Raw genomic sequence first — 25,730 nt, 5'->3', positions numbered from 1 at the left:
AGGGGATGTATTGAAAGGTACCTAGAGATTAATGAAGACGGAGAGGTCCAGGTGGGAGTGGTCTGGGAGGCGCTGAAGGCGGTGGTTAGAGGGGAGCTGATCTCCATAAGGGCCCATAAGGGGAAACAAGAGGGTAAAGAAAGGGAGAGATTGTTGGGGGAGATTTTGAGGGTGGATAAGCAATATGCGGAGGCTCCAGATGAAGGGCTATACAGGGAAAGATGGAGATTGCACACGGACTTTGACTTGTTGACCACGGGTAAGGCGGAGGCACAATGGAGGAAGGCACAGGGAGTGCAGTATGAATATGGAGAGAAGGCGAGCCGGCTGCTGGCCCAACAACTTAGGAAGAGGGGGGCGGCGAGAGAGATCGGAGGGGTTAGAGACGAGGAGGGTAAGATGGAACGGGGAGCGGAGAGGGTGAACGGGGTGTTTAAGGTATTTTACGAGAGGCTATATAAGGCTCAACCCCCGGAAGGGAAAGAGGGAATGAGGTGTTTCCTAGGCCAGCTGGAGTTCCCGAAGGTTGACGAACAGGAGATGGCAGGACTGGGAGCGCAGATTGAGGTGGAGGAGGTGGTAAAAGGAATTGGGAACATGCAGGCAGGGAAGGCCCCGGGACCGGATGGGTTCCCGGTGGAGTTCTATAGGAAATACGTGGACCTGCTGGCCCCACTTCTGACGAGAACCTTTAATGAGGCTAGGGAAAGGGGGACACTACCCCCGACGATGTCGGAGGTGACGATATCGCTGATCCTGAAAAGAGACAAAGACCCGCTGCAGTGCGGGTCATACAGGCCTATTTCCCTCTTGAACGTAGATGCCAAGCTTTTGGCCAAGGTGATGGCGACGAGGATAGAGGACTGTGTCCCTGGGGTGGTGCATGATGATCAAACGGGGTTTGTTAAAGGGAGGCAATTGAATGCTAATATACGGAGGCTGCTGGAGGTGATGATGATGCCCCCACCGGAGGGGGAGGCGGAGATAGTGGTGGCGATGGATGCAGAGAAAGCATTTGATAAGAGTATAGTGGGACTACCTGTGGGAAGTACTGAGGAGATTTGGATTTGGAGAGGGGTTCATTAGATGGGTTCAGCTCCTGTACAGGGCCCCGGTGGCAAGTGTGATTACAAATAGGCAACGATCTGACCACTTCAGACTATATAGGGGTACAAGACAGGGATGTCCCCGTTACTGTTTGCGTTGGCAATTGAGCCACTGGCCATAGCGCTGAGGGGCTCTAGGAAGTGGAGGGGGGTACTTAGAGGAGGAGAAGAGCATCGGGTGTCATTATACGCAGATGATTTGTTGTTGTATGTCGCAGACCCAGTGGAGGGGATGCCTGAGATAATGCAGACACTCGGAGTTTGGAGAATTTTCAGGATATAAATTGAATATGGGGAAGAGTGAACTGTTTGTGATGCACCCCGGGGAACAGGGCAGGGGAATAGACGATTTACCGTTGAGGAGGGTAACAAGGGATTTCCGGTATTTAGGGATCCAGGTGGCCAGGAACTGGGCAACCTTGCATAAGCTTAACTTGGCACGACTGGTAGAGCAGATGGCAGAGGACTTTAGGAGGTGGGACATGGCGCCCGTGTCATTGGCGGGCAGTGTGCAGGCGGTTAAAATGGTGGTCCTTCCGAGGTTTCTTTTTGTGTTCCAGTGCCTCCCTGTACTGATTACAAAGGCCTTTTTTTAAGAAGGTGGACAAGAGTATTATGAGCTTTGTGTGAGCTGGAAAGACCCCAAGAGTAAAGATGGGGTACCTGCAGCGCATTAGGGACAGAGAGGGACTGGCACTGCCGAGTCTAAGTGATTATTATTGGCCGCCAACGTGTCAATGATATGCAAGTGGATGAGGGAAGGGGAAGGAGCGGCGTGGAAAAGACTGGAGATGGCGTCCTGTAGGGGAACTAGCCTAAAAGCACTGGCGACGGCGCCGTTACCGTTCTCCCCCAAAAAATACACCACAAACCCAGTGGTGGTGGCGACCTTGAAGATTTGGGGGCAGTGGAGACTACATAAGGAAGTGACGGGTGCCTCAGTGTGGTCCCCGATAAGGAACAACCATAGGTTCGTCCCGGGAAGGATAGATGGGGGATTTAAATCTTGGCAGTGAGCAGGAATTGCAAAATTGAAGGACTTGTTCTTAGACGGGACGTTCGCGGGTCTGGGAGCACTGACAGAAAAATATGGGTTGCCACCTGGGAATGCATTTCGCTACATGCAAGTGAGGGCATTTGTGAGGCAACAGGTGAGGGAATTTCCGCAGCTCCCGGCGCAAGAGATCCAGGACAGATCTCTTGGGTGGGTGATGGCAAGGTGTCAGATATATATAGGGAAATGAGAGACGAGGGGGAGACGATGGTAGAGGAGCTGAAGGGAAAATGGGGAGGAGGAGCTGGGGGAAGAGATTGAGGAGGGGCTGTGGGCAGATGCCCTAAGTAGGGTAAACTCTTCGTCCTCGTGTGCCAGGCTCAGCCTGATACAATTCAAGGTTCTACACAGGGCGCATATGACTGGAGCAAGGCTGAGTAGATTTTTTGGAGTGGAGGATAGGTGCGGGAGATGCGCGGGAAGCCCGGCGAACCACACCCACATGTTTTGGTCATGTCCGGTATTGCATGGGTTCTGGGTGGGTGTGGCAAAAGTGATTTCAAAGGTGGTGGGGGTCCGGGTCGAACCAGGCTGGGGGTTGGCTATATTTGGGGTTGCAGATGAGCCGGGAGTGCAGGAGGCGAGAGAGGCCGATGTTTTGGCCTTTGCGTCCCTAGTAGCCCGGCAAAAGATTCTACTTATGTGGAAAGAAGCTAAACCCCCGGGCGTGGAGGCCTGGATAAATGACATGGCAGGGTTCATAAAATTGGAGCGGATAAAGTACACACAAAGAGGTTCGGCTCAAGGGTTCACCAGACGGTGGCAACCGTTCCTCGACTATCTCGCAGAGCGATAAGGGAAAATAGGAACGGTAGCAGCAGCAACCCGGGAGGGGGGGGGGACGGGACACTCATTTGGGTCCTCAGGGGTTTTTGTGTGTGTGTTTATATATTAGTTATTTATATTAGATTTTACGAAGTTACTATTTCTGTTGTTTCTTATTTTGTTGTTGGCAGTTGCCGTTAGTTAGCATATTATTTATTTCAAAAACGATCAATGTATATATTATTACAAAGTTGTAAAATGGGAAATTTTTGTTTTTGTTTGATCTAAAAACTTTCATAAAATATATTTTTTTTAAAAAAGAAAGAGTAACAGAACACAACATGGTACCAGGCGTGCTGAAGAACCCGAGGTAACTGTAGCAAGACAAACCACGTGGCACAGTGGAAGAAGCCAGATGAACAATTGCACTGCCAACCTGGTGATCCAAGGGGGTGCAACGCAAGGCAAGACAGTGAAGTGAGAGACGGATGGGCTTTAGGTACCAGACCGACTTCAAGTCTCGGCCAATATGGACTCAAACTGGCGTGCGTTCAAGCAGCAGTTTGAACTTTTTCTTTGGACGTGGTGTACAGGCGCTGACTGATGAAAGGTGTGTTACATTGCTGCTAACGACAGCTGGGTTACAAATGTTCCAACTCTACCACTCATTTGGTTTTAAAAAAGGTGAACAGAGCGATGAGGAGGTGGTTCAATGCTTTGATGGCCACTGCTCCCCCAAAAGCAATGAAACTTTTGAGAGATACGTATTCCGGTCTCACACCAAGAAAGACAAGGCATCCTTTGACAGTTTGCGACAGATCAGAATTTAAAGTCCCAGTCATGCAATTTTGGGCACTAGCAATCTTACATAGATACATAGAACATACAGTGCAGAAGGAGGTCATTCGGCCCATCGAGTCTGCACCGACCCACTTAAGCCCTCACTTCCACCCTATCCCCATAACCCAATAACCCTTCCTAACCTTTTTGGACACAAAGGGCAACTTATCATGGCCAATCCACCTAATCTCACATCTTTGGTCTGTGGGAGGAAACTTGAGCACCCGAAGGAAACCCACGCAGACACAGGGAGAACGTGCAGACTCCGCACAGACAGTGACCCAGCGGGGAATCGAACCTGGGACCCTGGCGCTGTGAAGCCATAGTCTGCTACTGAGCTGTCGCAAATCAATGATCCAAGACCGGGTCATATATAGGATCTTGGATGGTGTGCTGCGAGAACAATTGTTACAAGAAGACAACCTCATGCTGGATGCCGCTATCAGGATGTGTAAGGCAAGTGAGCTCTCTAAGCAGCGGATCGGGGCCTTTTGCAAACTCAATTCTGGTATCGAACCAAGAAATGATTCTGGTGCTACCAGTATAAAAGAAAGGTGTGGTCTTGATGTTGGTGGCCATTTTGAGCCCTATGGTATGCAGCCGGACACACAACGTGGTCTCGAGGCAGGCAGCCATTTTCAGAACACAGCTCAGCACTGGTGAAAGAAACAGGATCGTGATGGGGTGGCCATTTTGAGCAAATCAATAAAAGGAATCAGACAACACGTGGTCTCCATGGGGCGGCATTTTGAATGCAGCAAGGAATGTGATCTCGTTGAGGACGGCCATTTTGGACAGCAGATCCCATCTGCCATTTTGTGTCCGAGCTGTGGCAACAGATACTCGCTGAAAAGATGACCGGTGTTTAACATGGACTGTTACCGGTGTGGCAGGAAGGGGCACTTTGCTCGCCGCTGCACAGTTGATCGGCCAGTGCAAAGGAACCCGAAGCAGGACAAATAAGTTGATCACCGGCCTGCCATGAATGCGGTTACAAGAAATGACTCAAGCGTTTTGGCTGGCCTCGGCTAAGAAGTGACGCGCACCGTTTGCAGTCACAATGAGGCACAGGTGGGGACCATCGAGGACAGGTGGACGATCCCGGAAATGCTAAAAGGTACGGTCATCAGGTGTAAACTTGATCCGGGAGCGAGGGCCAACCTAATTCCACTCTCGGTGGTGCTGCAGCTCAAGACGGTACCTCACATCGATCCAGCAGGCATCATTCTCAAGGACTAAAATCGGTGTCAGATTGTGACTGTGGGAGAATGCGAGCTGGATTTCATCATTAAGAAGGTAACCCACAGGATACGGTTCTCCATAATAGAGAGATTTCGGCCCCGTTGAGGGAGAGACTCAAATCTGAGCTACAGTGGATGACAGACCTAGATGTCATCAAGCGCATTGAAGAACCCACAGACTGGGTGTACTTGATGGCCTGTGTATAAAACTGGAACAGGGACCTGAGAATCTGCATGCAAGCATCAAAAGGGAGCACTATCTCAAATCAAAAAGGGAGGAAATTGCGTGAGAGATGGCTGGGGCGACGTGCTTCAGCAAGCTGGATGCGGCGAGAGAGAAGAGATGAGGGAACATGACCAGCTACCTCAACCCCTCATGACGAACATAGTAGTAATCATACTCCTGTCCTCAAGCTCCTTTCCAGTTCCCTCTGCATTAAAATTTATGTTTAAAGGGGAAATAGATGGGAATGGAGATTGCAGCTACAACCACGAAAAATGTCAGGACAAGCACCAAACATCTTAGTTAATTGTGGCTTTTCAAAAATTTTGCAAGAGACAATCATCATTTCACAACAAAGTTTGGCTTCAAAAGATCTTCGTGATTTTTACATTAGCCATCACAAATATCAATGGCACCATCAATCCCATGATTGCCATTTTTGTTGTTCCTGAATTTACTGTGCTCGAATGTGAAAAATGTCACAGATGACCAACTTACATTTGCATTAATTTTGTACAGCTGGATGCATCCAAGCAGAATTGTATTCTATAACTAGTTTGGAAACTATTGCAGAACTTGACCATCAATGCAAAAAGAGTGCTCTAGTAATGAGAACAAGCAAGGAAACTGAGAAATTACTCAACTTTTAAAATGGGTTGGTGTTGGGACCTCAATGTTTCACAATATACATTAACAATCTGGAAGGAGGAACTGAGGACACTGTTGCTAATGTTATGGGCCAGGGTTTAGAGAACCCCAAAGTGTATCATGGAGTTCACCTGACCCATAACTTTAAATAGATTTTGGTTATGGGAGCACAAGGGCCCACTTTACAGTGTGGTGGAACAGAGAGCTAAAGTATGTTTAAACAAGAACAATGTTTATTCTATGAATTCAGTTAACATTTTTAAACACACACAGTAAACATCTTAGCAACTATCAACTCAAATACTCCCCCCAGAAAATACAGTACTCTATAAGTAACCGTTAATCTTTCCTTGCAACATCCATAAGACAAATACCCTGTTTAACACAGAGATCAGGTTTAAATTCTCTACGAAGAGCAGTGATCATTTTTAAATTAGCAAGTGATTTGAAGACATTCCTTTCATACAGAGAGAGATCAGAATTATACCTTGTTTCTCTGGATGCAGCTCCCAATCTGCAAAACGAAACCAAACACACCCTGTCGCTGCCAGCCCAAAGCGAAAGTAAAGCAGACAACCCAACTCCATCCACACTCTGACATCACTGCAGTTATTTGGTAAACACTCAGTTCTTAAAGGTACTCTCACATGACACTAAGTTTGCAAATGATACAAAGATATGCAGGGGGACAGGTAATATTGAGGAAGCAGGGAAGTAGAAGAACTTGGACAGGCTAGGAGAGTGGGCAAAGAAGTAGCAGATGGAATACAATGTGGAAAAATGTGAGGCTATGTACTTTGGTTGGAAGAATTGAGGCATAGACTATTTTCTAAATGAGAAAAGGCTTAGGAAATCAGAAGAACAAAGAGACTTACGAGCCCTAGTTGAAGATTCTCATATGGTTAATGTGCAGGTTCAGTTGGCAGTTAGGAAGGCAAATGCAATGCCAGCATTCATGTCGAGAGGACTAGAATACAAGAGCAGGGATGTACTTCAGAGGCTCTGATCTGACACCATTTTGAGTACTGAGAGCAGTTTTGGGCCTCGTATCTATGGAAGCATGTGTTTGCCTTGGAAAGAGTCCAGAGGAGGTTCACAAGAATGATCCCTGGAATGAAGAACTTGTCATATGAGGAGCAGTTGAGAACTCTGGAGTTTAGAAGGATGAGGGGGGGGGGGGGGGGGGGGGAGATCCTATCGAAGCTTACAGGATAGTGAGAGGCCTAGATAGAGTGGACGTGGAGAGGATGTTTCCACGAGGAGGAAAAACTAGAACCCAAAGGCACAGCCTCAGACTGAAGGGATAATCCTTTAAACCTGAGATGAGGAGGAATTTCTTCAGCCAGAGGGTGGTAAATATGTGGAACTCTTTTCCGCAGAAGGTTGTGGAGGCCAAATCACTGAGTGTCTTTAAGACAGAAGTATATAGGGTCATGATTAATTAAGGGGATTAGGTGACTTCCAGTGGCGGCCATGGAGTGAGTGGTCGCACATTTGGTGGCTCCCGCTCAAGGTGGATTTTTTCAGCCTTTTCCTCACCCTATGGGCGAAGTATTTGAGAGTCACACTCGTCTGGTGTGGCTGTGGATGGATCCATGGATTAGGAGTGGTGCAAGAAGGAAAGAGCTGCTGGAGCAGGGGAGTCTTCGTGGTATACCACAGGATAAGATAGCGGAGGGCAAGGGAGCTGCCCTGCCCACCCAATGGTCGACGGAGCAGTTAATAGAGTTCCTCAATGAAAAGTTCGGCAGCAGAGGAAAGGGGCCCTGGAAGACCTAGCCAAAGTGGTGGGATCGAGCAAGTGGAGGAGGCAGTGTGGGGGAGCACGAGGAGCAGTTGGCCTCATTGGTGGCTGAGATAGGAGTGATGCGGGAGACCCAGAAGGAGAAAGTGGAGGATGTGGAAAATTGCCCCAGAAGGCAAAACCTCAGGATTATTGGGATGCCTGAAGGTATTGAAGGTGTGGAGGCGGGTGTGTACGTGGCAAAGGTGCTGGAGAAATTGATGGGGGAGGGGCCTTTGACCGGCTCCTGGAGGTCAACCGAGTGCAGAGGGCACTGATGAGGAGATCACAGACGGGCGAGCCACTGAGGGTGACGGTGGTGCGGTTGCACCGCTTTCTGGACAAGGAGAAGATTCGTTGATGGGCGAGGCAGACCAGGAAATGTACCTGGGAAGGGAACGAGCTGGGGGTGTACCAGGGCCTGGGAGCAGAACTGGCGAAGAGGAGTGCCGAGTTTAACCGGGTTAAGGCTGCCCTCTTTAAAAAGGGGATGAAATGTGGAGTATTGTACCCGGCCCGCCTGTGGGTGATTTTCCAGAAGCGAGAGTATTATTTCGGCAGGCCAGAGGAGACAATGGAGTTTGTGAGGGACAATAGATTGGGAGGAGTGTGGGGACATTGAACTTGAGAGGTGTTTGTGTGTTCTTTAAATTTTTTGATGGTGGGTTGGTTGCATGGCAGGTTTTTTCATGGTGGAACGATGGTGAATACAGCTTTTGTTACCCTTTAGGGATGTATGGTTGGGGGGGGAGGGAGGGGAACTGGGGGAGGTAGGGACATTGGAGGCATTGGGCGGGGGCCACCATGCTAGCTGGATGGTCTAGCTAACGAGAGTGAAGTGGGGGCTGGCCAGGAGGCAGGCACTGGGGAGTGGAGCGGGTAATGGGGCTGGTTCTTTGTTTCAGGGTGGGGGGCGAGGGGAGTGGAGGGCTGCTGATAAGGGTGTGGTTGGTGTGGCGCAGTTGGAAAGGGGTAGATGACAGTGGACATCTGAGGGCGAGCCTGGAGGGTCGCGTGACATGGGCTGGGGGCTGGCTCAAAAAGGGATATGGCTGATCGGTAGGGGAGGGCCACGGGGTGCCCCACAACCAGACTGGTCACACAGAACACATGCGTGTTCGCGCATCTGAGGAGTCTGAAGGCAGGCGTGGCCTTTTTTCAGGAGATGCACTTAAAGATAGGTTGAGGAACGGATGGGTGGGGCACGTGTTTCATTTGGGGCTGAATATACATGAAGACGAGGGTGAGTGGCGGTGTTGGTTAATAAGCAGGTGGCGTTCAAGGTGGGGAGCACTGTGGCCAATCTGGGGGCGAGTTAGTGTAAAGTTCGAGGGGATGCCGGTGATTCTGGTAAACGTCTATGCCCCAAATTGGGATGATGCAGATCAGGTGGAGTGGGAGCACCTGCTGGATGTGGTCAGGCAAACGTTTGTAGATTGGGTCCAGTTGCTGCAGGTCACAAGTTTGCAGATGAACCGAGTGAGTGTGGGGTCGTTTAGGCTGCATCGGGGGACGAGGCAGGGGTGCCCGCTCTCCCCGTTGCTCTTCGCCTTGGCGATAGAGCTGCTGGCAATGGTGCTCAGGGCGTCGAGGGATTGAACAGGAAGTCTCATTGGATGCGGATGACCTGTTGCTGTATATTTCAGACCCTTTGGGCAGTATCAGAGGCATTATTGGGGTTTCTGTTTGTGTTTCAGAACCTCCCAATCTTTGTCCCCAAGTCGATTTTTAAGTAGGTCGATGCGCTGATCTGTGTGGGTGAGGAAGACCTTGCCGGTTAGGAGATTTTCCCTGGAGCAGGTGCGAGGGGGGCTGGCGCTGCCAAACATGACGAATTACTACTGGGTGGCGAATATCGCTATGGTTAGGAAATGGGTCTTGGGGGAGGGGTTGGTGTGGGGTCGGATGGAGGCGGCGTTGTGTAGAGGGGCATGTTTGAGGACTTTTTTGGCCATTCAAGTCAGCCAGATACTCAGTGAGCCCAGTGATGGTGTCGACCCTAAGGGTCTGGGGGCAGTGGAGGCAGCATTTGACTGGAGGGTGCCCCAGCGTGGGCACCGATCTGCAGCAGGGATTGAGCGATTTGGCGATCTGTTCACAGTGGGCAAATTTGCAAAGTTGGGGGACCTGGAGGAAGAGTACGAGTTGCCTTGGGGGAACGGTTTTAAGTACCTGCAGGTCCGGGACTTTGTAAGGAAAGAGGTGCCATCCTTTCCTGGGTTGCCACCCCTGGGGTTGCAAGACCAGGTGCTGCCGAGGGACGGAATGAGGGGGGGGGGGGGGGGGGGAGGTGTCCGATGTCCATTAGGAGTCGATGGATTGGGAGGGCGCCCTGGTGGGGGACATGAAGCCCAAGTGGGAGGAGGAGCTGGGAGGAGAAGTGGGGCCAAGACTTGGCAGAGGCCTTGCGGAGGATGAATGCATCCTCGTTGTGTGCGTGGTTAAGCCTCATGCAATTTAAAGTGGTGCACAGGGCGTATATGACGGTGGTGAGGATGAGTAGCTTCTTTGAGAGGGTGGAAGATAGGTGTGGGTAGTGCGCGGGCAAGGCAGTGAATCATGTCCACATGTTCTGGAAGTGTCCGAGATTGAGGGGATTCTTGGACATGATGTTCCAGGTGCTGGGTGTGGAGGCGATCCCAAGTCCAGAGATGGCGGGTGTCGGAAGACCTCGGAGTCCAGGGGGTAAGAGGGGCCGATGTTTTGGCCTTTGCCTCCCTGATAGCCCGAAGACGAATTTTGCTCAGACGGCGGGACTCGGAGCCGCCGAAATCGGGGATACGAGTGAGGGACCTGGCAGAATTCCTGAGGCTGGAGAAGGTCAAGTTCGTCTTGGAGGTCGATGGAAGCCGTTTATTGATTTCTTTAAGGAGGTTTGAGAAGTCAGTAAGAGCAAGGCGAGATATGAAGAGGGAATGGTATTAGGGGAGTGGGGGTGCGGTGGAGTGAGTGTGGGTTGTTTATAATATTGTATAGTTGTTCTTATGTTTTTGTTTGTTTATATGAAAATACCTTGAATAAAATATTTTTTTTAAATAAGGAGATCAAGGGTTATCGGGAGAAGGCAGGAGAATGGAGATGAGGGGGGGGCAGTGGCATAATGGTATTGTCACTGGATTCGTAAACCAGAGACCCAGAGTAATGCTTTGGGGATAAAGTTCAAATCCCACCACTGCAAATGGATTTGAATTCAATAAAATCTGGAATGACGAGTCTAAGGATGAAACCATTGTCGATTGTCATAAAAATCCATCTGTTTCATCAATGTCCTTTAGGGAAGGAAATCTGCTATCTGGTCTGGCCACACGTGACTCCAGACCCACAGCAATGTTGTTGACTCTTAACTGCTCCCTCAAGGGAAATTAGGAATGGGCAATAAATGCTGGCCCAGCCAGCGACACCTACGTTCCATGAATGAATTAAAAAAAAGAAATATATCAGCCATGGCGGAGCAGACTTGATGGACCGAATGCCTAATTCTGCTCCTGTGTCTTAGTTTTATGGTGTTATGAATTCCATTGAGAAAAAAAGAGCTTGAGGAATGTCAATTACAGTTCCCGTTACCATGTAAATCTCATACTTCTGTGGAAGCAGCTATGCAACAAACATGTGAAAATAGACTTTTTTTTAGAAAGAGCTTTTTTTTTAAATTTTGAAGTCTTTCGAAATGCACTTTTGTTGACAGATTATATTTGATATTTTTTTAAATGAGCAGTTTTATAAATAAGCAATTTAATGACAGTAGAGATTACAGGAAACTGGAGATTTAACAGATGCCTAACTGCTATACTGCTTGGTCAGATAACAGTAATACTATGTTCTGTACAGTGTGAAAAAAGATTGCAAAAATATACATCCACAATCAATTCTAACTTTGCGCGACGATCACCGGGCAGGAATGTTCCCTTCCAGTCGGGGAACACTTCAGCAGTCAAGGGCATTCAGCCTCTGATCTCCGGGTAAGCGTTCTCCAAGGCGGCCTTCAGGACGTGCGACAACGCAGAATCGCTGAGCAGAAACTTATAGCCAAGTTCCGCACACATGAGTGCGGCCTCAATCGGGACCTGGGATTCATGTCGCATTACATTCATCCCCCACCATCTGGCCTGCAAAATCCTACCAACTGTCCTGGCTTGACACAATTCACACCTCTTTAACCTGGGGTTACCCCATCTCTGGATCTGTAAAGATTTAATCACCTGCAAATGCTCGCATTCCAAGAATCTTTGAATCTGTCTATATATATGTTTCTGGAACATACCTCTTCATTCACCTGAAGAAGGAGCAGCGCTCCGAAAGCTAGTGACATCGAAACAAACCTGTTAGACTTTAACCTGGTGTTGTAAGACTTCTTACTGTGCTCACCCCAGTCCAATGCCGGCATCTCCACATCAATTCTAACTTGGGCATCTTTATGGTTCTGCTAAATTTCAGCTTTTATGAGAAGGTTCATGATCTGACTGATTGCTTGTTTAAAAGAGTCATGGATTGAACTGTTATTGTCCAGTTAACTAAATTTGAAGGTGGGGAGCAGGAAAAGGAACAGAAGGAGTGAAGGAGATGTGGGACAGGAAGACGAGTACAATAGAAACATTAAAGTGGAAAGAGAGTAGGAGAACAGAGAGAGAGGAGGGAAGTTAAGAAATGGCGGGTGAGAGAGGGGGAGATGAATTAACAAAGAGAAGGGTATGGGAGAAGTGGGAGGAAAGAACAAAAGGCAGCAGGGACGAGGAGAACAGGAGGATAAAAAGGCTGGGGGTGAGGGGGAGGAATGGTGAAAGTAGGGAGATAAAGGATCGAATGCATAGTTCAGAATGAAAGGAGGAAATGGAGTAATTTTAATACTCCTTTCTTCCCAAAACTCTGCTCCTTTCTCAAGTCTCCTCTGTTCACTCTTTTCTCCCTTGGCTCCTCCCACCCTCCACTCACCAAATCCATTCTTCTCACCCTTCCATGCTAACCAACTCTCTCCATTTGTCACTTTCTCCTCTTCACTTCTTTCACTTTCCCCATCTCCCTCGGACCATTCACCTCCTCTCCATTTATCAATCCCCTCCGCAACCTCCTGATCCTTCCTCTCCTTTACTACCTCCGTCCTTCTTGTCCATTCTAATTGTTCCCTTCTTTACTCGCCTCTGCCATTGTTATCTCTTCCTTTCAACCCTTATTCCATGTCAACCTCCACTGTTCTTACTATTTCCTAACTGTTTGAGGGGGAGGGGCACCAGAGCCCAATGTGCATTTCGAGGTGACATTATATACATCCATGAAGGGTATATTTTGCAGTATTGTTAAATTTAAATAAAAAAATACATATTTAAGATTAATGCAGGGCTGAAATTCTCTGGCGATTTTCTGGTGGTGAGATTCTCTGGTCCCGCCGGCAGTGCACCTACACCCGCAGGTTTCCTAGCAGCGTGGGTGGCTTCAATGGCAATTCCCATTGACAGCGGTGGGAGCAAAGAATCACTCTGCCAGCGAATGACATGCCACCCCCACCACCGAAAAACACATGGTTGGAAGGCCGGAGAATCCCATCCCAAATGTCTGCATTAGCCTAAAATAGAGAACAACGGATGGGGAACCCTGCAGGAAGTCCATTAAAATCTGTTTGATTTTTTTATTTAAAAGAATATAGAATTAGATAAAAAAGAACTATGGGCAGGATTCTCCGTCGTCAACATTGGAATCGGGAAATGCGATTGGGTTATGAATCTGTTCCTGCGCCGATAGCGGGGTAGGCACGGCTCGCCACTGCCGTGGCCTGCAAGGCAACCATCTTGCTGCGCACCCCACTGATCACCCACCTTGACCCCTGGTTCCAGAGTGCCACCGGCTATATGGGTGCTCTCAACCCCGCACCCCATTCTCCCACCCCACACCTCCGCACCCCAGCCCCCCACCCTACAGCCCTGCTATACCATTCCCCCAACTAGCCAGCCCCTGCCAGCGGGGCTTCACGCAGCCCTCCCAAGGGCAACACCCAAGGTAGCCTCTACAGGGAGGCACCGGATGGGTGCTACAAAGTGTACTGCTGGCAAGGGCAGCGCCAACTGATAGTATCTCTGGCAGCAGGGACAGAGGCCATGGCCAGAGGCCCCCACCGTGACGGGGGCACCGATGGGACCAGGGGTGCGGGGATGGGAGGGCAAAGTTTGCAGTGCCAACTGGGGTCACAATGTAGCCTGTTGGACCTGGTTGGGCATGGGGTACGCACTCTGCTAACGTGTCAGCCTTTCACCCCTGCAGACCATGGATATTGGAATACAACCAGCAATGGTGGCCTTTCTCCTACTCACCGCAGCCCTGGAGGATGCACTGCAGCTGTACGAGCTGGAGCTGCTTGAGGAGGAGGAAGGTGCAGCAGCACAGTATGGCCCAGAGGAAGAGGACGCAGCCGCTGAGGGTGGAAAGTCAGTCACCCAACAGGCAGAGGAGGAGGAGGAGGAGGGGGTGCAAAGGAGGTGCTGCATGAGGCCTTATGTTTACCAGTAGTGCTCGTCATTCGAGGACCTGCTAAACCGGTCAGGCCGTCAAAGACTCCAGCTGAGCAGGGAGACAGTGCGAAATATCTGCCAGATCATGGCGCACCTGGCACCACGGGGGAATGGGGAAGGACATCCGCTCCCGGTGGCTGTCAAGGTAACAGTCGCCCTAAACTTCCAAGCAAGGGGTCCTTCCAGGAGCCGGGTGGGGACCTGTCCAAGATCTCAGATCTCAGTGCACAGGAGCATCTGCACGTCATAGAGGCCCAATACATCCATTTCAATATGGACCGAACCCACGGGACTTCCCGGGCAGCGGGGTTCGCCGCCATCATCAAGATGCCCTGGGTCCAGGTGGTGAACGACATGATGCATGTTGTCCTATGAGCACCTGTAGATGGCAGGCCGCTTTACACAAACCGAAAGGGGTTCCACTCGATGAACATGCAGCTGGTGCATGATCATCAGATGCGCATCATACACGCCTGTGCCCAATACCCGGGCAGTGTGCACAGCGCCTTCATGCTGCACACTCAACGATTCCCGGCCTCTTCGAGGTGCACCTGTGGCTGGGGGATTGGCTCCTGGACGATAGAGGTTATCCGTTGCAGTAATGGCTGATGACGCCTATCTGGAGGCCACAGACTGATGGTGAGATCCGCTACAACGATGCCCATGCTGCGACCAGGGGCATGATCTGGCGGTGATTCGGCATCCTGAAAATGCGGTTCAGGTGCCTGGACCGCTCTGGAGGGGCCTTCCAGTATGGCGCTAGGAGGGTCGCCCGCATCAATGTGGCCTTATATGGGGGCCTTACAGGCCCGAACGTTACATCTAGGTGGATCCCCAGACGGTATATCAGGATTGGAGGTGGCCGTGATTCCAGCCGTGGGTCGCCTTAGCAGGTGTTTACGGGGCTACCGGGCCTAGATGGGCCCGGCTGCTGCTCGGGTGTCCCAGGTGGCGTGGTGCTGCCCTGTTCTGACTGCTACCCACCAGATGTGTCAGGGACAGGAGGGGATGGGGATGGATGCGTGTGAGGGATTCAGAGACGCTGCGGTGTTCTGGCACTTTCCCTGCAGAAGTCGCAGGCACAGGCCCCATCACTTCTTCCTCCCTCGGGGCGTCCGATAGCTCCCAGGCTACTCCCTGGGACGGGAGTACCCCCGGACGTCCTCCGTCACCTGGCGCTGCCAGTCTTGGAGGCCTGCAGCTGTCTCGGCCATGGTCTGCATGCTCGCGGCCATGAAGCACAGGGAGAAGACCACCTCCGACTGGGTGGGACAGCGCCACATCATCCATTGACTGTGCCACCACCTTCTGGGTCTGTGCCACATCAGCCAACGCATGGGCAATGTGGGGTTGTGCGAGTGGTGCAGGTGGCATGAGGGTGGTGTTGGACATGTTATGGGGAGCCACAACACAGTGCGGTCTCCCTTCCTCGCCCGACACTGATCTCCACCACGGCGACTGCCCTTTCCTCGGGCCCGCCGACCACTTCCAAGGCCCTCTGCTCTGCCACAGTGAGGGGCTGCAGGTTTGTCCCCCTCCAGTCTTTTCCTGCTCCCGGCTGGGGGGGGGGGGGGGGGGGGGGGGGGGGGTGGTGTTGGTATGGGTGCCAGCATGTGGTGCAAGGTGGGGGTTCGGCCGCCCTTCGGGTTGGGGGGAGTGGTTACGGGGGGGGTGGGAAGGGGATTGGGGTCAGGGACATAGTGCTGCCTACCCACCATGGCCACCCTGAGGAGGCCGTGCAGTTTCTTCTGGCCCTGCTGGATGCAGGGGCCGCCTCCCTCTCCTCCAAGGCTTCCAGCACGGTCTCAAGCTCGGCATCCATGAACATTGGTGCCGTTCTACTCGCTGCTATCTTGTTGACTGGGATTGTGTGTGTGGGGAGTGAAGTGTGTATATGTGGCTGCAGCTTGTCAGCCTCCTGAGTGTCAATTGTGAATCCGGCACTGTTTCACATTAGAATCGATTGTGTTCCATGTGGCGCCGGTGCTAGCCCCTCAACGGTCGCTGAATCGGTCCGGGTGCACGCCAGTTTTGCTGTCGTAGAAGTCTGCAAAACCTGCCTCGCGTCATTACTTAGGGCTGGATTCTCCGATTGCCGACACCGAAATCGCATTCGATGATTGGCTGGAGAGTCCATTTTGACGCTGAAATCGGGGGTGGCGCCGTTTTTAGGATGCTCCGTCCCCTCATCGCGGAGTACGCCGCATGCATTGGGACGGCCTGTTTGTCACCTGAGTCCCTCCCCCCGATGCTCCGCCCTCGATGGGCCGACTTCCCAATGACGTGGGGCGTGTATGCTCATAGTTTTCCGGGACGTTGCCTAGCAGCTACGGACTGCGTCCAGTGCCGCCACAGTCGGAGGAGAGACTTTCCCCTGGCCGAGGGGGTTTCGGCGGGGTCTGGGGGGACTAGTGGGGGGTGGTAATGAGCGGTACAGGGGGTCACTATCTGGCAGACCCGGTCTGTGCACGACCAGCGCCATGCTGTACGGTGCGACCGCTGCAGGTCACCACCAAGCGCATGCGCGGCCACGGACCTGGCAATTCTCCATCCGTCTCTGCAGGTAAAGCCCCCCCCCCCGGGCGGAGCATTGTGCGGGGGCGCCGCGGATGTTTTGGTTATAAGGCTGCACACATGTTCCGGACATAGCCTCAAAATCGGAGAATTTAGCCCTCAGTGTCAGGAATGGAGAATTCCACCATTGTAATTCGTTATGAACTAAACTAAATTTACTATGCAGGAGCCTAGTCAGAAATAGCTTCCGAGTTCCAGTGTCATATTTGGAGGGTACTCCTAAGATGTGCTGGGGAACACTCCCTCCCAGGAAGTTGCTGGGTAATTGTGTGGGAAGTGCAAACAAACCATTAGCAATTGCCCTACACTGGGAACCATCCAGAAATCCAATTTAAAACTCAAACTTCTTTTGGTTCCAACTGTCTTACATCAACAGTTAACTAAAAAAAGTTAGAAGAATAAAAATAAATTCTAACTTCTAGATAACTACCGTACAGTCCCACACTGCTCCACCCTTCCTCCAGTGGGCTCCCATTATAGCCACACCACCCTACACCGCCCCACAGGAGAATCACCGTGGGATTACCACCAGAACGTTCAAGGGACCACACACTTCACAACCCGACAGGAAATCTGCAACCCATGGGATTTCCTGCCTCCACCTCTGCGAGACCCGACTCCTGTGGGTGGTGAGGGATACCACCGGTGTCCCCGCTGACTATACCTGCGGGAAGGGCACCCAACTTCAGCTCCTCAAAGACCGTGTTAGGGAACTGGAGCTGAAGATGGATGAACTTCGGATCATCCGGGAGGCAGAGGGGGTGATTGAGAAGAGTTACAGGGAGGTAACCACACCCAAGGTACAGGACAAGAACAGCTGGGTTACAGTCAGGGGGAAAACAAACAAACAGGCAGACAGTGCAGGGATCCCTCGTGGCCGTTCCCCTTCAAAACAAGTATACCGTTTTGGATGCTGTTGGGGGGGGATGACCTACCGGGGGAAGGCCCTAGCGGCCAGGTCTCTGGCACTGAGTCTGGCTCTGGGGCTCAGAAGGGAAGGGGGGAGAATAGAAAAGCAATAGTTGTAGGAGATTCAATGGTTAGGGGAATAGATAGGAGATTCTGTGGTCGCGAGCGAGACTCCCGGAAGGTATGTTGCCTCCCGGGTGCCAGGGCCAGGGATGTCTCGGATCGTGTCTTCAGGATCCTTAAGGGGGAGGGTGAGCAGGCAGAAGTTGTGGTGCACATTGGTACCAACGACATAGGTAGGAAAAGGGGTGTGGAGGTAATAAACAAGTTTAGGGAGTTAGGCTGGAAGTTAAAAGCCAGGACAGACAGAGTTGTCATCTCTGGTTTGTTGCCGGTGCCACGTGATAGCGAGGCTAGGAATTGGGAGAGAGTGCAGTTGAACACGTGGCTGCAGGAATGGTGTAGGAGGGAGGGCTTCAGGTATTTGGATAATTGGAGCGCATTCTGGGGGAGGTGGGACCTGTACAAGCAGGACGGGTTGCATCTGAACCAGAGGGGCACCAATATCCTGGGAGGGAGGTTTTCTAGTATTCTTCGGGAGGGTTTAAACTAATTTGGCAGGGGAATGGGAACCGGATTTGTAGTCCAGCAACGAAGGTAGCCGATATTCAGGACGCCAAAGCGTGTAATGAGGCAGTGGGGAAGGGAACACTGACAAAGGAGAGTACTTGCAGGCACGGAGATGGGTTGAAGTGTGTATACTTCAACGCAAGAAGCATCAGGAATAAGGTGGGTGAACTTAAGGCATGGATTGGTACTTGGGACTACGATGTGGTGGCCATCACGGAAACTTGGATAGAAGAGGGGCAGAAATGGTTGCTGGAGGTCCCTGGTTATAGATGTTTCAATAAGAATAGGGAGGGTGGTAAAAGAGGTGGGGGGGTGGCATTGTTAATTAGAGATAATATAACAGCTGCAGAAAGGCAATTCGAGGAGTATCACCCTAATGAGGTAGTATGGGTTGAAGTCAGAAATAGGAAAGGAGCAGTCACCTTGTTAGGAGTTTTCTATAGGCCCCCCAATAGTAGCAGAGATGTGGAGGAACAGATTGGAAACAGATTTTGGAAAGGTGCAGAAGTCACAGGGTAGTAGTCATGGGTGACTTTAACTTCCCAAACATTGAGTGGAAACTCTTTAGATCAAATAGTTTGGATGGGGTTGTGTTTGTGCAGTGTGTCCAGGAAGCTTTTCTAACACAGGATGTAGATTGTCCGACCAGAGGAGGGGCAATATTGGATTTAGTACTTGGTAATGAACCAGGGCAAGTGATAGATTTGTTAGTGGGGGAGCATTTTGGAGATAGTGAGCACAATTCTGTGACTTTCACTTTAGTAATGGAGAGGGATAGGTGCGTGCAACAGGGCAAGGTTTACAATTGGGGGAAGGGTAAATACGATGTTGTCAGACAAGAATTGAAGTGCATAAGTTGGGAACATAGGCTGTCAGGGAAGGACACAAGTGAAATGTGGAACTTGTTCAAGGAACAGGTACTACGTGTCCTTGATATGTATGTCCCTGTCAGGCAGGGAAGAGATGGTCGAGTGAGGGAACCATGGTTGCCAAGAGAGGTTGAATGTCTTGTTAAGAGGAAAAAGGAGACTTATGTAAGGCTGAGGAAACAAGGTTCAGACAGGGCATTGGAGGGATACAAGATAGCCAGGAGGGAACTGAAGAAAGGGATTAGGAGAGCTAAGAGAGGGCATGAACAATCTTTGGCGGGTAGGATCAAGGAAAACCCCAAGGCCTTTTACACGTATGTGAGAAATATGAGAATGACTAGAGCGAGGGTAGGTCCGATCAAGGACAGTAGCGGGAGATTGTGTATTGAGTCTGAAGAGATAGGAGAGGTCTTGAACGAGTACTTTTCTTCTGTATTTACAAATGAGAGGGGCGATATTGTTGGAGAGGACAGTGTGAAACAGATTGGTAAGCTCGAGGAAATACTTGTTAGGAAGGAAGATGTGTTGAGCATTTTGAAAAACTTGAGGACAGACAAGTCCCCCGGGCCTGACGGGATATATCCAAGGATTCTATGGGAAGCAAGAGATGAAATTGCAGAGCCGTTGGCAATGATCTTTTCGTCCTCACTGTCAACAGGGGTGGTACCAGGGGATTGGAGAGTGGCGAATGTCGTGCCCCTGTTCAAAAAAGGGACTAGGGATAACCCTGGGAATTACAGGCCAGTTAGTCTTACTTCGGTGGTAGGCAAAGTAATGGAAAGGGTACTGAAGGATAGGATTTCTGAGCATCTGGAAAGACACTGCTTGATTAGGGATAGTCAGCACGGATTTGTGAGGGGTAGGTCTTGCCTTACAAGTCTTATTGAATTCTTTGAGGAGGTGACCAAGCATATGGATGAAGGTAAAGCAGTGGATGTAGTGCACATGGATTTTTGTAAGGCATTTGATAAGGTTCCCCATGGTAGGCTTCTGCAGAAAGTAAGGAGGCATGGGATAGTGGGAAATTTGGCCAGTTGGATAACGAACTGGCTAACCGATAGAAGTCAGAGAGTGGTGGTGGATGGCAAATATTCAGCCTGGATCCCAGTTACCAGTGGCGTACCGCAGGGATCAGTTCTGGGTCCTCTGCTGTTTGTGATTTTCATTAATGACTTGGATGAGGGAGTTGAAGGGTGGGTCAGTAAATTTGCAGACGATACAAAGATTGGTGGAGTTGTAGATAGGAAGGAGGGCTGTTGTCGGCTGCAAAGAGACATTGATAGGATGCAGAGCTGGGCTGAGAAGTGGCAGATGGAGTTTAACCCTGAAAAGTGTGAGGTTGTCCATTTTGGAAGGACAAATATGAATGCGGAATACAGGGTTAACGGTAGAGTTCTTGGCAATGTGGAGGAGCAGAGAGATCTTGGGGTCTATGTTCATACATCTTTGAAAGTTGCCACTCAAGTGGATAGAGCTGTGAAGAAGGCCTATGGTGTGCTCGCCTTCATTAACAGAGGGATTGAATTTAAGAGCTGTGAGGTGATGATGCAGCTGTACAAAACTTTGGTAAGGCCACATTTGGAGTACTGTGTACAGTTCTGGTCGCCTCATTTTAGGAAGGATGTGGAAGCTTTGGAAAAGGTGCAAAGAAGATTTACCAGGATGTTGCCTGGAATGGAGAGTAGGTCTTACGAGGAAAGGTTGAGGGTGCTAGGCCTTTTCTCATTAGAGCGGAGAAGGATGAGGGGTGACTTGATAGAGGTTTATAAGATGATCAGGGGAATAGATAGAGTAGACAGTCAGAGACTTTTTCCCCGGGTGGAACAAACCATTACAAGGGGACATAAATTTAAGGTGAAAGGTGGAAGATATAGGAGGGATATCAGAGGTAGGTTCTAAACCCAGAGAGTAGTGGGGGCATGGAATGCACTGCCTGTGGAAGTAGTTGAGTCGGAAACATTAGGGACCTTCAAGCAGCTATTGGGTAGGTACATGGATTATGGTAAAATGATATAGTGTAGATTTATTTGTTCTTAAGGGCAGCACGGTAGCATTGTGGATAGCACAATTGCTTCACAGCTCCAGGGTCCCAGGTTCGATTCCGGCTTGGGTCACTGTCTGTGCGGAGTCTGCAAGTCCTCCCCGTGTCTGCGTGGGTTTCCTCCGGGTGCTCCGGTTTCCTCCCACACTCCAAAGATGTGCAGGTTAGGTGGATTGGCCAATGATAAATTGCCCTTGATGTCCAAAATTGCCTTTGGTGTTGGGTGGAGGTGTTCGAGGTTGGGTAGGGTGCTCTTTCCAAGAGACGGTGCAGACTCAAGGGCCGAATGGCCTCCTTCTGTACTGTAAATTCAATGATAATCTATGATTAATCTGGGACAAAGGTTCGGCACAACATCGTGGGCCGAAGGGCCTGTTCTGTGCTGTATTTTCTATGTTCTATGTGCCCCCTGCCACCACCTGGCCTGTTACTGACCTCCATTCAACCCCACCAGGCTTAATTCTCACCCCCATCCCCAAGGTCAGACCTGACCCAATACCCCACGCCATCCTGATCTGACACTTCCCTCCCCAGACCCCCAACCCACTTCCCCTCTCGGCCCGACCCAACATTCCCCTCCCCAAGACCACGTGACACGCTCCCCACCTTCCCAAGGCCTGACCCAACCTGACACCCACCCCACCTGAAAAGGCAGTAAAGAAAAGGGGGGCATAGCTTCCTTGCTTATGACTCTACAGCCCTCGGTACTCAAGCCCATGCTGCATTGCCCAGATCTCATCTGGCCAGACTGAGTAGGTCAGGCGCCATAGGAATGCCTGGATTTCAAGCAAAGGACTTTCAAGCAGAATGCCAATGTGACTCAATTGTCACTCTATCGGAGTTACAGCCATTAATTTGTTAACAGAGTTAACACAGGTAAACCAGAAAGTTGCACTTACCATCCACTGACCACGCAATCAACATGACAAGTTTATATAGATGTTTTCCACTATTAGAGTGAGTAGAGGAATGTATGACAGAAAATCCTGAATCAATGTGTGACAAATGTGGCAACAAGAAATCAACTGTGCAGTGAGGAATTGTACACAGATATACGATTTGCAGTAAAATATACGTGGGATTGTTAGAAATCAGTGAAAATTAATTAGCAATGGCGGCTCAATAATGAGATGATATTCTTGTAGAATACATCTTCTAGGAATTCCAAACAACAGTTTGAAGATTGGATTATGTTCTGGAATTTAGCTCAATTACCTTCACACTTCATAGTCTTGATGTTTACTTGCAGTTGGGTTACCTCCCTCAGGAGTAAGTTAGACAGAATTGATAAAAGGACATATTAGATATGGGTTATAAAGGAAAATGACCTTAAAGTGAGCTTTTACTTGTTTCTTTATTATTTTGTGGTCGCACTACCTGAATGTAAGTAAAGACTTTGATGGTCTCGCCACGTGATCCGAATAATGCACCAGGTACAGAATCCAGAGGTCAAGCAAATTTATGACAAATGTTATAATAACATATCTTATGTCAGTCATGTGTCAGTGTGAATGTTGTTTGGCTGTGACACTTTTCCATGAGTGCTTCAATAAATACACCTTGAATTTGATTCCATATGAAGGTGGAATCCGGTTCCGAGCAGAACCAGAATAGGAGGAGTGTTTTTGCTTGGAGAAATTAAACTGGATTAGGTCACTATCATCAGGATAGTGACCTAACAAACATGACAGTTGCATAGTTCGTACTTCTGAAAGTCAAGCATTGTTAGAAGATAAAGAGGCACCATGCCAATTTCCCACTGGCAAGAATCAAGATCAACTGAAACGAATATTAAATCAGGCAGTTGGAATCAAAGTCACTAAAATACATCACACTAATACCAGGAGAACAAAGTAAAAACAATTCAGGCAAATTGTCTGTAATTATGTGATTAGTAATTAAGTGATAATCAAACTTTATCAAAACTCACCAAAGTTTTCAAAATAGGTAACAGTTTCCAACCAACAACCTTTCTACTGTGTAAAGGTAACAGTGAAGATAGCTGCTGACAGCAGAAGATAAATAACGGATTCTGCTATTCAGAACAAATGTTTCATTGAAAAATTGCTTGGCAATTCGCTGAGTTATCCACAAGATGGCTTATATATGTACCTGATGTGTGAATGACTGAAAATGTTAAAAATAGGAACTGCCTACCTGTCCTCAAGATCTTTATGTTCAACTTCTAAATTTTTATGAGCAAATTTCAGACTTCCATGTTTGTTGATGAGAGCCTCATATTCTGTTGCCTGATGCTCATGTAACTTCGCTAGTTTTTCATGATCTTTGATAAGTGAATCATATAGTAATTTCAATTCCTCTTTTTCTTTCATCAGTGATTCATTCTCATTCTCCAATGACAATTGTTGATTCTGAAGTTGAGAATTCTGAGTCATTAAGGATGCACTTTGGGAACTAAGTGTAGAATGTTCCACCTGTCAAAAGAAAAGTAAATTAGTTATAACTTTAAATAGTCCAACAAACCTAGGACTACTTTTAAAAAGCCCAGGGTTCCCTTAAATGTCCACTTTTTTTCCTGAAATGAATATAATAACCAAGATTTTGCTGGAGCGGGGCATACTCTGTTTTATTTTTCCCTGCACATTTCAGCTCAAAAACAATCATTGTGCAAGTTGTTAGAAGTGCAAAATCACAAAATGGCAAGGGCTCTTGGCACGTTAGTGAACAATAGGACCAACACTTTTATCATCTTAACCAATGAAATTTAAGGGTTCAGAAAGAAATGGAATGGCAGGTGAATTAGAGCAGGTGCAAATCAGATACAGAAAGATAAATGTACAGGGGTAAAGAAAGATTGAATGGAGAGAGACAGGAAAGACAGAGAAAAAGTAAGGAACATCTTAATACTAGCAGAGATCTGCAATTGATATCTTTTTTCCAATAATAATTCTTTAAATCCCAACCCATTGCATTCCATTCTTCCCATTCCTTTTATTCCTCTCAGGAGAGGGGTATGGATAGCCAAAGAAGTCCGCAGCAGATCTTTGAGACTCTGACAAGTGTGTTTCAGGATAGCACTAGCCTGTCACAGCTGTAGCAGAGGCTTTAGTTGCACAAGCAAGCTGAAGGAGATGACCTGATCTATACGGAGTTGGTGAAGTTGTTTGATTGCATCCTCCTCTTGGACCCCTCCTTCAAACAAGCAGGGGTATGCAGCTGAAAAATTATCTACCTGAAGCAGTGAGGAATGAAGATGTCCAGAAGGAGTTGAGATTTAATCTTTCTTTAATTTTTTTTCCCACTTAAGGGGCAATTTAGGGGCAGCACGGTGGTGCAGTGGTTAGGACTGCTGCCTCACAGCACTGAAGACCCGGGTTCGATCCCAGCCCCGAGTCACTGGCCGTGTGTAGTTTGCACAGTCTCACCCCCACAACCCAAAAAAGATGTGCAGTGTAGGTGAATTGGTCACGTTAAATTGCCCCTTCATTGGGACAAATTGGGTAATCTAAATTTATTTTTTTAAAAGGGGCAGTTTAGCATGGCCAATTCACCTACCCTGCACATCTTTGGGTGTAGGGGGTGAGACCCACGCAGACACAGGGAGAATGTGCAAACTCCACACGGACAGTGACCTGGGATCGAACGCGGGTCCTCGGCTCCGTGAGGTTAACCACTGTGCCGCCCGAGATTTAATCTTTCTATGATGCATGTGATTAGATCATCTGGATCAGAGAGAAAAACTAGATGCCTAAGACCAGGAAAGAAGCCACCACCAGGGAGATGGTTGTCGGTGCTGATAGGGATGTAAACTTTAGGCTGAAGTGGCAGGCAGAACAGATTGCTGCAGAGCCAAGCACAGATCCAATCCAAAGCAAGCCTTGCAACTGAACACGCCCGAGGGATACTCCAAAAAGGTGTTGGAATTGTAATGGGACTGGGCACTTCAAATGAGGCTTGAAGTGTTGGGTGCTCTGAGATACAGACGAACCAACACGGTTACGATTGGTACAACGCAGTTTTATTCCATTAAACTATTTACACATCAAACTTGGTACTCAGCACGTGGTGACTGTGTGAGTGTCTTGCTTTGTGGTCCTGGCCCTGTGCCATCTCCAGATGGACTGCCCAGGAGGTGTCGTGTTTCTTGTTTTATACTGTATCTGCTCTTGTCTGTGATTGGCTGTCGTGTTGTGTGTACTAATTGGTCCGTTGCTCTGTCTATCATTATGTATGTGTTATCATGACTTTCGGGTGCGGCGATGACCAGCTAAGTCGCACGTTTCGGCAGCTCCCGGTGGAACGGACTTTTGGGCTCTTAATAAGAGCCCCAACGGCAATTTTAACGGCTAAAAGCACTGTGCGGTAAACCAGAAGGGAATCCCCCCTGGATACGGATGGAAAAAGGAGAGGAAAGTGGCCGGATTGCGGTGGATCCTTTAGAGCAGCGGCAAGGAAGGCAAGCAAAAACCAAGATGGCGTCGGAAGGTGGCAGTTTAATATGGGGTCCTGAACAACACGAGTTTTTGAAACGCTGCGTGGAAGAGCTTAAAAAGGAGATGAAGAAGGAGCTGTTGGCCCCGATATTACAG

The 25,730-nt window shown here is 49.2% G+C and overlaps 1 protein-coding gene across 13 annotated transcripts in view; it reads right to left on the bottom strand.

Annotated features, from left to right (window-relative positions):
- Positions 1–25,730, bottom strand: part of LOC140424010 (girdin-like) — a 695,300-nt gene that overhangs the window by 185,665 nt on the left and 483,905 nt on the right. For all 13 annotated transcript variants that reach the window (XM_072507832.1, XM_072507831.1, XM_072507835.1 and 10 more), the window contains one exon: positions 23,338–23,615. In XM_072507832.1, the coding sequence (XP_072363933.1) occupies positions 23,338–23,615 (278 nt within the window). The remainder of the gene's footprint in view (positions 1–23,337; positions 23,616–25,730) is intronic.

Source organism: Scyliorhinus torazame, chromosome 1, assembly GCF_047496885.1.
Source record: "Scyliorhinus torazame isolate Kashiwa2021f chromosome 1, sScyTor2.1, whole genome shotgun sequence".
In the NCBI taxonomy this organism is placed as follows: Eukaryota; Metazoa; Chordata; class Chondrichthyes; order Carcharhiniformes; family Scyliorhinidae; genus Scyliorhinus; species Scyliorhinus torazame.
The sequence above is the reverse complement of the archived record's forward strand: the minus strand, read 5'-3'. Positions and strand labels throughout refer to the sequence as shown.